Source organism: Melampsora larici-populina (genome assembly GCF_000204055.1).
Source record: "Melampsora larici-populina 98AG31 unplaced genomic scaffold MELLAscaffold_85, whole genome shotgun sequence".
In the NCBI taxonomy this organism is placed as follows: domain Eukaryota; kingdom Fungi; phylum Basidiomycota; class Pucciniomycetes; order Pucciniales; family Melampsoraceae; genus Melampsora; species Melampsora laricis-populina.
The window spans coordinates 24,173-36,050 of NW_006768849.1; the positions used below are offsets into that span (position 1 = coordinate 24,173).

The 11,878-nt window shown below is 41.8% G+C and overlaps 2 protein-coding genes across 2 annotated transcripts; both read left to right on the forward strand.

Moving 5' to 3' along the window:
- Positions 1 to 3,950: 3,950 nt before the first annotated feature.
- On the forward strand, positions 3,951 to 5,768 carry MELLADRAFT_113450 (uncharacterized protein; the record flags this gene model as incomplete). Its single annotated transcript, XM_007418131.1, has 6 exons — positions 3,951 to 3,970; positions 4,050 to 4,236; positions 4,438 to 4,836; positions 4,907 to 5,059; positions 5,125 to 5,570; positions 5,636 to 5,768. 6 exons carry the CDS (start codon positions 3,951 to 3,953, stop codon positions 5,766 to 5,768), a joined length of 1,338 nt encoding a protein of 445 aa, XP_007418193.1.
- Positions 5,769 to 6,315: 547 nt separating this feature from the next.
- On the forward strand, positions 6,316 to 7,175 carry MELLADRAFT_95593 (uncharacterized protein; the record flags this gene model as incomplete). Its single annotated transcript, XM_007418120.1, has 4 exons — positions 6,316 to 6,363; positions 6,439 to 6,825; positions 6,939 to 7,067; positions 7,137 to 7,175. 4 exons carry the CDS (start codon positions 6,316 to 6,318, stop codon positions 7,173 to 7,175), a joined length of 603 nt encoding a protein of 200 aa, XP_007418182.1.
- Positions 7,176 to 11,878: the final 4,703 nt, after the last annotated feature.

Here is an 11,878-nt window from a genome sequence, read left to right on the forward strand (position 1 = left end):
AAAACAGCTAAGCCAGGGAAAACACAACAAATCAGGTAAGCCTTCTTGATAAGATTAGAGGAGCGGAAGAGGACAGTTTGGACACTCACACTGACAAGCTCGGTGTCCCAGGATCGAAACCCAAAACTCGGTGTTAGACCCGGTAGCAGCGTTAGAACGTATGCTGGAGAAGATTCCGGGAAAGCGAGGCTCAGATGCATTGTTTGGGTTAGGAGGTGGAAAACTTCGACAACCGATGATGAAGAAACTTTTTATGGATAAGGTCGAGCAAATCTGGGGGAAAAGTGGGGCTCAAGACGGCTCATGGTCCGGACATTCATTTAGAGTAGGTGGTGCATCGCTGAGATGGAACCTCGGGTGGAGTAAAGAGAAGATCATGAAGGCTGGGAGATGGGAATCCGGAGCAGTTGATACTTACTTGAAAGGATACACTCAATGGGAGTTAGAGGAGACGAAAACCCTGCTGAGGGCAATCAATAATAAGATTTAGAAGTGATCGCCATAGAAGTCCAAGGAAGCTCGGAGAAGATACAAAGAAGTATATACACTGTATTGATATATGTTTCAAACATCCTCGTGGAAGAAATAGAGTTCAAACTTAAAGCGGTCGATACAGATCGTACCACTAGATCACATGACTTGCACATGCCGCATCAGTTTCTCTTATGAAATAGATGAGGTAAGGAACGCAAGCGAGACCCCCTGAGAGCTATGGGGTAACTTGACAAGTCGAGACTCTCAGGTAGCCCCGACAGGTGGGAGGACGAGTGACCCAAAAGCTCTAGGGACTCAACGCTTAATGTAGGAGCCAGACAGGTGCGAGATGAGATCTTTTTCTCATCGACGCAAAACTGGAGGCCCGCCGGCGGCGCCCCCCCGTACCTTAGAGTAACACGAGAAGTAGTGTTGCCCTAAGGGGGTGGTTGGTGAGCTATGATGATGAAAAAACAAACATCAAACACAACTCCAGCAAGAATGGAGTGTGAGCACCAACCAAGGCACGACTTGGTGCGGAATTCCATGAGCTGAGAGATTGTGGACGGATGTAAGGATATGCTTGTAACGAGGGAGTGCGGGAGCAATTCCTTGTAGAATTGAGTTGAGAAGAATTGCAAAATTTTCCACAACTCAAGGTTCCCGCACAACAAGCACTCTTACACAGAACACATCTCAGCTTAATCTCATGTTTCGTGTTTTTAATTTCATTATTAAAATTTTCCACCCACCCACCCGGCAAAGTCGCGGGCGCCAGGTTGCGAGATGAGATCTTTTTCTCATCAACGCAAAACTGGAGGCCCGCCGGCGGCGCCCCCCCCGTACCTTAGAGTAACACAAGAAGTAGTGTTGCCCTAAGGGGGTGGTTGGTGAGTTATGATGATGAAAAAACAAACATCAAACACAACTCCAGCAAGAATGGACATATCTCAAATGGGTGTAAAGCAGTCTATTGATGTAGGGGTGTGCTACCCCTTATTTTGAGGATTCTCCGGCGCGCTCTTTGAAATGCCAAGTATGCCACACCCACCACCTGGATTGAGAGCGGCTCATTTGGGTGGGACAAATGGCTATGGGTTTTCATAGTTTTTGATGTGTAATGCATGATAGAAGTAATTCTTAAGAACAAGCAAACTTTTTGAGAGTGGCTGTAAAACTTGTGTCATTTATGTCACTTTTGTCAACAATTTGCCCAAGAATTAAATTGAGCCAAAATTCTGACATTTTCCAATACAAACCATTTAATAAAAACAATAAATTCAAACTATTTTAATGTCACAAAGATAAGTAAAATCCAAGGCCAAATACCAAGATTTTTGGAACAAACCACAAGAGGGGCTTTTGGATTGGATCACGGGAGTATGCAATTTGGTTTCATTCTTTGAAAAACTACACATAGCAGTTATCAAGTGGGAATTGGTATAACATATGTGAACTGATCAAGTCCAACTCTCCTTTCTGGTGTGAGCTGCAAAAGAGACCTTGGCAGAGCTGATGCCTACATTAAATTCTGCACTTGCTTCTCTCATCAATGTTAAGCCTGAGCGGAGGGTGGTTTTTGTGGGACATCAAGTCTTGATCAATGAGAATTCCACCTAAAGTCTCATTTGTTGATTTGGAGATGAAATGATTGTCTTAATAGATCTTAGAACAATTGGGTTATGTTGTATAAAAGAAGTACTGTGCTCTAATTATTAAAATGAGGCAAATCTGTGGCATAGACAATGGTGCTGAGATGTCTCTAACCTCTAGGAGACCAAGATCCTGTGGATAGAAGAAGTAATGCAGGTTTGAAAACAAGATAGCAATCAGAATAGATGTGCTGATAGCATCTGGCTGCTTTGTATTTCCTATGATCCTTGAGGTAGAAACAATGGATGAAGTATAGTGTGCACACAAGGAATAACTCATGACAGGAATATATGAATGTGGTAAAAAGATTCCTTTGGTGCCAACTGACTTCTCATTCTGTTGGACAGGGCATAAGCCACCTCAACAACATATGACCTTCCTTATAATAAACTCATTACATATCAATAAACTACATGTAGTCATAATAAAAACAAACACGTAACACTTAATTACATGCAAATAAATACATGTAATCAACGATTACATGCATAGTGCGCAAACTGTGTATTTGTATCTCATTTCATATTCAGTTATTATGTTCTGTTTGCTCTTTTTTTGATGTTTGTCTTTCTATGTGATATTTAAAAGGATACACGTCATTCAAACAAATGAATGACACACAGATCAATTTGGAAGATGATCCTATGTGCTTTGTGTTGTGGTATCAATATACCACATTTGTATCTTTTTGTTTCTATTTGTGTGAGCAGTGGTGGCTTGCTAAGCCAAGCTAAGGATTCTTGCCAGCTTGGCTTAGCTTAGCTAGAAGCCACTAAGGAAAAATTGGCTAACACTAATCTTAGCGGATTTCCGCTAATGCTAAGCCATTGGCTTAGCGGGCGTAAAATGACACCCGCTAAGCCAATGAATTGGCCGCTAAACCACTAATAGCGGCTTAGCGGCCCTCTTTTGCACTTAAAACATGTTTTTTTGATAGCTAAGCTCCCGCCTTAGCTTAGCGCAGACCCGCTAAAGGAAAAATTGCAGTTTGATTAGCTTAGCTTGTGTGCGCTAAGGATTCAGTGTTAGCTTAGCGATAAAAGATTGCTAAGCACTAACTTAGCTTAGCCGTGCCACCATTGGTGTGTGAGGAGATCTGTTTCAAACATCTTTTTATTACGTTCAAGAAGAGTCAAGGCCTTCAGGTCAATGAGCTGGGAGTTAATGTGTTAAGACAATTCATAGGTTACAGATGTGGAAATTGAATTGGAAATGAAGAGCAAGATGGGCACGGTTTGGGCAAACTTGGCTTGCAGCGTAGAGGAAAGCGCGCAGCGCAGCGCCAGACGTAGCCGCTCCGCTGCCTGGGGAACTTGGCCTCCGGGTGCTGCGTCTTCAGCTGACCTTTGGGGAGCGCCGGAGGATCCGGGGAATCTCGCTGAGAATTTGAGACATGAGACTCTGGGAATACCGTCCCTCTGTATTAACATACATACAAGCATAAATGATTACAGCATGCCTAAGTCAAAACCCACATATCTTTAGTCAGAAACCTTACATAATCCCAGCCGGTGAGATGTCACCGGCTCAGCAATTTTTTTCTGTTGCCTCCGTGTTTCATATTTTTTTTGCCGGCCCACCGTGCAAAGTTGCAATTTCACAATGTCATATTCTGCAACCCATCTTCACCGGAACAAAGTAACTTTACGGCAGCCACCCACTTAGGATGGTGTGCCCAACGCTCATCCACAAATACTACAAAAAGGCCAAACCTGACGTTGAAACACTACCATTGCCAAACCCAGACCGACAAGGACGAGGAGGACCCACCGACCTATTATGCCCTGTGTGCTCAACAGAGATGGTTTACCATCAGGCGCAATATGACTCTTGGCTCATCGGGGTAATCTTTCACTGCTACACTACACTCCAATCAAACAAACTGTGATGCTGATTATATGCACGTTCTGGATACAATCCAGTGCCCCACACCCCACAACCGTCACAATTGTAAGACATGGCGGTGTGACCAGCTCAACCACAAGCTGGCTCTCATCAACCTTGGCACCCCACGACCAATCAAATCTGTACCCACCAATTGGGGTCCATGAGTCTCACCCTATGGAATTTCCCTTGATAATGGTCCTCCCCCCCCAAAAGGACGGTTTAGTCCGTACTCCAAGAAACAAAAAACCCCAACCCAACAAATTGCCCTACTGTGCAAACGCATTCACAAAGGGAAAGTCTTGCAGAACCACAAGAAGGCGGCCAATAAGGAGTGCCCTAATCAATACTGCCTTGGTGTTGGTGATACGTCTTACTCTCACGTGTTTGCCTATTACTGACAATTTATTTGTTTGATTCCCCCAGTGTTTCACTGCGTATTCTTCGCCCGTGTGCGCAAAACACACTCGCTCCTCCAAGACAGCGACAATGCCACCCCAGAATAAGGAGATAAATACTCAGACACTCGTTCAATTAGGAATCACACCCCATCAATTAAATGAATTACGTCGCATGCAAGGTACGACATCTACATCTACCAATCCAACTCCAAATTACTCTGCCCCTTGTCGAACAGCTCCAGCGTCGGCCTCGAACCCACACCAGTGGGCTCAGTCCTCAAACACTTTGGGGCAGCGCCTACCCATTGAATCGGTGGTTATGCTCCAGCAAAACCGTGCCGAACGCGATGCAGCCTCCGCCAAACGCCAGACTCCGAACCTCATCAACACTGCCAAGATGGCCACCATCACGTTGTGGGTCAACGTGAGTATTGTTTCAATCAATTGCAAGCGCATCTCAGCCCCAACAAACACACCTGACATTTGTGTTACAGTCGGATTATGTGAAGCCCATTGCTGCCTTTTTTCATCAGTGGCCGTTAGTTTACCTTGAACAAAGCAAACTCCTTTCGCAGGCGGTTACTGCAGCGGTGGGTCCACTTTGGGACAGTGCTCTAAGCATCTGGGACTACTCATTAAATACCTGGGTATGTCTCAATTTCATGCAGGTCAGGAATTCTACACGCACCAACACCCCTTTGCTTTGTCACAGCTCAACACCATGGTTAATTACCCGCACCAAATCCCAGAAGGCCAACGATCCATTATTGTACGACTCCCCAATGTCGACGTCCCCCATTCTTCACTGCCGTCCTTGAAATTGAAAGTCTTGAGTCAAACACAAACCAACACCAGTAATCGGTCCATCCCGACATTGGAGTTTCTATCTGATATGGAGCTTCCCCCCATATGCAACTCCGCTTCCGGTCTGCCACCTCAAGCTCCAATGGTGACAAACAAAACCAATGTTTTGTTCCTTTCCGGCGAACCATGCCAAAAGACCATCCCAGCTTCGGGTCACCGGCCTTCTACACCTCCTAATCCTAACAGCCAGTGTTTTGACTTAACTCAGTCCTCCAATTCGTCTTTGGAGGATAATTGTGATGTACCTGGCCGCACAGATGCTGGTGCCATTGTTACCCAAGACCCAAATGACGTGTAGGTGTTTTTGGCCTTCAACTGATCTGCCAGGCTCACCGCTCACGCACAATTGATTGTTGTAGCATTGTAGCTTCTTCCAAGCTACAAAAGGGATGGCCAACCAAGGAAGTACTTCTCTCCAGCCTCTTTTCATGGTATCACGACGCGATCGGAGGTGAACCCAGGGAGACATGGCTGGACCACTTTGGACATTGATGGAAACTTACCAAAACCATGTATTGATATTGCGCGTGGGTCGAATTGGTTGGCCCAAACACCATGTACCTCAAATATGGAACTCAACCTGCAGCAACTGTTGCAGAGGCTCAAACTTTCTGGTCAGAAGAGTTCAAGAAGGTTGCTGGGCATTGCAAGGACCTAAATGATGAGCCAGGGCCCAAAAAAAATGAAACTGTCCCAAAGCTAAACAAAACACAGGTCCCTTTTGAAATGTAGTACCTTTAATAATATATGTATCTTCCACATTCGCATCTGTATGAGTTTTTTGTGTAACCCTTATTTTTGTGCAACATATCCTTTCTCTTTGTGACCCTGCCCACAACCTGTTTGAGATAATATTCCACCCAGGGTCTCAGGAATGCAAACACCCGTAGCCCCTGTGTTAGTGGACCCTTTTTTCAAATCACATTCTTGCCCAGAAAAGGCAGTGACAACAACCTATTGAGTCTCTTTTAAGGAGCCACTTATGTTCTCCCAAAGATCCCAACAGAAGAGCACACACCCCAGTCAATCTGAGTGAATCATGCCTAACACCGCCTTCATTTCTGCAATTGTACCAACCACCGCCGATGTAAGTTTTTCTTGTTTTGCAGTTACTTGGAATGAGTACCACTGAAACTACGTCCTCTCGTATCATTTCCCTCAGGCAAGGCCATCACTACCAATCCCCAAGTTCGTTGATTGGCACCTCACCCTAGCAGACCTTGTTTTGCAAGATGACTTAGGCGCGCCTGTCAACGAAAGTGTCCATGTGTATGGGTACACAATGAACAACCACAAGCTCGCTCGTGGTCGTATTTATCACCTATATGGGCCCTTTCAAGAGCCAGTTTCTGGCCAAGCGATGATACGACATGACCAAACTGCTCAAAGCGAGATAGGCACGCACAGTATCAATCGCCAGGAGATCGCCGGCAAAGCCAGCATTAGTTCTTATGGAAAGGTGATTGCCTTTGAATACAATAATGTCCATAATTCCAACGGGCAGTGGAATCTCACGGTTATAGCGGCACATGAGCTCGCAATCCCAGTGGTGAGTATGTTGTTGTTTCTTCAACATTCAATCATACCTGTTTCTTGTTGACCCTCATTATGACCCTATTTATTCCTTTTGTCTATCAGCCCCCACAGTGATTTGAATTTGAGATTATCTATTGGTTTGGGTACTACACTCCTGAGAGTGCTCAGTGGAAGTATATCAGACATGATTTGATGATGTCCTTCAGTGGACGATTGGTAGGCAAAGATCCGGAAACTGGTCGATTCATAGTGAATGTAAGCACCATCATTGTTGCAGAGAGGCTCCTGAACACAAATTCTAACTGTCTGATTTTTCCTTGATAGGTCATTGATTATACTGTGCACAAAACCTGTGCGATATGAAGTGTTTTCCACACCATCCTTGGCCATATGAAAGAGCAACCCCCCTCACTCACCCTAGTCATTCGTTATTGTTCCCATCTCCCATCCCTTTGGAGTTGCCCATGAGTAGTTACATTACCATCATTTGAAGCTCTGTCAATGTATTAGGCTATTCATTTGAACCTCACCTGCTTTCACTCCAAGTTTGAACGTTGGAGAATTCAATGTTCCAACCAATTTCAAACTAAATGTGAAAAATGTTTCCCCAAAGATTTAAGATTTCGAATTCGAATTTTTAACTCACACCTTTCTCTCTTTGATGTAGCCAAAAGCTTGGCTACATCAAATCTGCTTAAGGGTGTCACAGCGTCACCAAACGTGAAATCATGTTCTGCGCTGGCCTCCATTCTGGGTCTGGGCGTGTGTCACATCACGATTGTATTTATAGGTTAGCGTGAATTATGCCACGCTAACCTCATGGGCTCCAAAGGCAAGCCTTTTTTTAGAAAGCCATCAAATATGTAATTGATTCTTAGTCTCTTTATCATACAAATCAAACGGCAAACATGAATATAAAATAGTGAACAAACTTGTACATGTCCAAATAATCAACATGACATCATCCACACCATATTTCTTTAGTGCGATGACTAGAGGAGTCCTATTCCAAGATACTGCATCCCTTTTCTTTTGTCTAATTTCTTGGTCAGTCATCCATTTCGCAAGTCTACCATTTCTTCCAAAAAGAAATTGTACACCAGGGAGTGCATACCTCGGCACATCAAGGCAAACCCACCGTACCAAATGTTGGTCAGTTCCCCTGCCGACGCATTGAACCACCAACGGCCGTTTGCTTGTATATCAGGAAATAGTTTTGGGTCAGTAAATTGTTTGCAGAATTTGTCGGACTCTGCATGTGAGCGATGGTGGAACGGATCGACGGGGATTACAGTCCCCAGGAACATCTGGCGATCGGTGTCACCAGTGTATATATGTTCTGTCAATCTACATGCATTATCATAAAATACTACCTCGGGCATTCCACGTGGGAAAGTCTCTTCTAGGAATGCCTATGCGTGGGAAGAATCAAATAAGCTCTCTCTCAGAATCTTGATATAGTCCGGAATTGCTCACCTTGACCGCACTAACAGATTCTGTGTTGTAAAACGTCTTACGACCTAAGACAATTCCACAGGTACCGGCGACAAGCTGATCGTTGTGGGTGTGTGCTTGGGATAACAAGTATTTACCCTGAGACTGCGACTCGCCTCCATCCCTGGCTGCTTCGTGGGCCCTTTGAGATTTGTCAGCCTGTTGTAGAGCTTCCAGGGCTTGAAATTGTGGTGGCATCCAAATGGACTGTCGGGTCCGCGCAAAGACTGGATCCCGGCCAATTGAGAATTGAGGTGAGTGAAAAGTTTGTTTTGACCTTGTCTTTGAATTTTGCCCAGGCCTCAATGTGTGCCTTCTCGTCGCAGGTTTGAGTATTACCAATGGCCGCTGTGGTGATCTATTTATGATATTAAGCAAAAAATTAATCATCTCTAATTTACAGTCACAAGTCACATGTAACACCAAAAAACCTTAACTTCACAACTCAATATCTTACTCATCACTCATCAGAAGTAGGTCTTATAGGTGTCAGAAATGATCAGTAACACGTGGGCTACAAGATGCACTTTAGTAATCAAAAATTGGAGCACATCTGAAAAAATTCGTAATCTCAAAAATTGGGTTTCAGCTAGTTTACAAGGAAAAAATCACCTGTAATCATCATAAGAAGTGCTGTACATTACATCATTGCGTCATTGATCACTTTTGGCTGTGAAAATTACATCATACATTAGTAACAAGATCATTACATTGCGTCATTACATGGTTTTTAGGGTTATTTAGGCGGATTTGACTGGTTTTTTAGGCTGTTGACTGTTGTAAAGATTGTTACATGGGGATATAAGTACTCCTTGATGATTTTAAGATTGTAGCGCCCTTTTCTGCATCTTATACCTTTGTTGTAGTGTTATAAATCATCATTTATTTACTATATTTGTACTAAGATCACTTAAATCCGCCCCTTCAAAGCAAGGAGAAATTTATTTACGTGTGTTAAAGACTACAAGTCTAATTGGGAATAATACTTACAACAGTATTGCTAGTAATAAACATAGTGTGTGACTTTTTGCGCTTAAAATCTGGGAATAATACTTAACAACAGTATTGCTTTATTTCTCTGGTGCCTTATCTATTTCTCTGTTATCACAAAGTGGTCAGCAAGTGCCCTTGTGCTGGTTTCTTTGAAGAAGGCAGTCTTTAGGCAACTTCTACTATATTACACGTAGTAGATTATCCCTTCTTAGGTGTTGTAAAGCTCTTGTTGAGCTTTAAATACTACATATTGGTGACTCCACTGGGGCTCTTTATTTTAAACAAGCAACATCCGTCAATTATATTTAATAATTTCCCTATATATTATCTTAAAACATCAACAATTTATTATTAAATCATCAATAATCAAATTAATAATAATACAACCCATCATTTCGAAAGAAAATTATATTCAACAAATATCAACAAGATTCAATTAATAAAATTCAATATCAATTATTAATATATCAAACAACATTAATCAATCTTTAAAAGAAAGAATATAACTTAAAAACCACGCATATATTCACTTTTTAAAATTATTACAACTTCAATTCATCAAGATTTCAAGTTTCTCTTTATTTTATAATATCATTTTATAATAATTAAAATCAATATCATGTCTTCAATCATTCAAATTCATGATCAAGAAGGAGGAGAAGAAGGGGATTCAGAATTAGAATTACCACCAACTTCTCATTATAAAAGAACTCCACGTAGTAGTAGAACTTATGCTTTAGAGAATCCTCTTAATTATTCAACATCTTTACCCTCTGGCTCTTTACCACCACCACCAGGACCTGCTTCAGGATCAACTGTACGTGGAAAACAACGTGAAGAATCAACTTGTGAGAATCCAATTCCACCTTCAGCATTTACTGGATTTAGAGAACAAGAAACATTATTACCCTCAGACCACGAGGAAGAACCTGATTGGCAACAACAACCTTATTTAAGAAGAGAAAGAGAAATGGCGGATATAATTAATTCAATAAGACTCAAGGAAGAAAATGGGAAGAAGGAAAGAGTTAAGGAAGTTATTAAGGTGGTTAAGAAGGGAAAAGGAAAGAAGATAAGTAGGAAGAAAGAGGTTATTAAGGAAGAAGAAAGTGATGGTGATTCAAGCGCCTCAAGCAGCTCAAGTGATGATTCAAGCTCAACTTCAGAGGAAAGTGAAGAGGAAGAAGGAAATGAAAGGAGTAGGAGTCATGTTAAACCACGAAAAATTGATAATTCTGACACAAGTGTTAGATTTGAAGTTGGAGGAAATGTTAAGAAATTTATTATCAATTATCATAGTCAAGCTGAAGCAAATGGCGCCTCAGAATTGGATATGGTCAGGCAAATTACCAGTTTTGTTGTTGGAGAAGAACTTAAGGAGGAAATACGTGATATGGAAGGTTGGGGAGTTGGTGAATGGAGTTGGAAGAAGGTCAAGGAGCAATTAATTGCCAGATATCAGACTACCACGGAGCAGCCAAGATATTCTATTGATCACTTAAGAACTTTATCTGAAAGAACAATGAGAAATGGAGGTGTTACGTGTAAAAGTGAATATCAAACATTCAGAATTAACTTTGATAAAATTCATCAATACTTGGCTAGACATGATTACGTGGATTCAAGTGATGAAGAAGTGGCAAGATATTTCTATGAGGCTTTTTCAGATGAACTTCAGAAGAAATTTAAGAAGAGGATGATTAAGAAGAAGATGATGAAGAAAGTATCAAGTGGAAGATATGAATTACCTAACTTAGAGAAATTAAAGAAGGTGGTTGATCATTATATTGAAGAAGAGGCGCTTTTGGTATTTGAAGATATTGGAGAAGAGAAATATACCATCAAGAATGAAATTGCTGGAGTTAAAAGTGAAGTTATTCAGAAGGATACTAGTAGTAAAGTTGCAAAGATTGGAGGAATGCAGGCTAAAGCAAATCAACAAATGGAAATATTATGTACTGATTTAAAGAATTTACAAATAAATCATGTCCAAAATCCTTTACAGTTACCTTTAAATAATTCTTATAACTTTCAGATTCCAATTTCAAATGCTTTACAGAATCAAATTCATCAACAAGTTGTTCCAAATCAAAGGAACAATGTTCAACATCCGCCAAATAATAACTCAAGGCCTCAACAATTTAATAATAACTTTCAACCCAACAGAGCGCCTAATAATTCAAATTTTAACAGGTTTAATAACAATAATAATAATAGACCTGTTAATAATCCTTCACCCAATAATAATAATCAAATTCCCGCCATTAATAATCAAAATTTTATGCCTCAACAGAATACTATGCCATTTTGTTCTTATTGTAACACGGAGGGACATAGTATGGGAAGGTGTAAATGGGTCACCTGTGTGTACTCAATTGCACCAAATGTATTGGATGATACAGACATGTGTATCATCCAATGGGGTCCGTAGGCAAGCAGGTAGAATCCTGTAGCTTGTAGCTGGAGCTAGGGTCACCTAGAAATCTCTCTAAGTCCCCATATCTACAAGGGGGGGGCCTTGCCCCCCTGCGCATCACTGCACAGCCATGACTACCATAACAAAACCTCTCACTACCTCA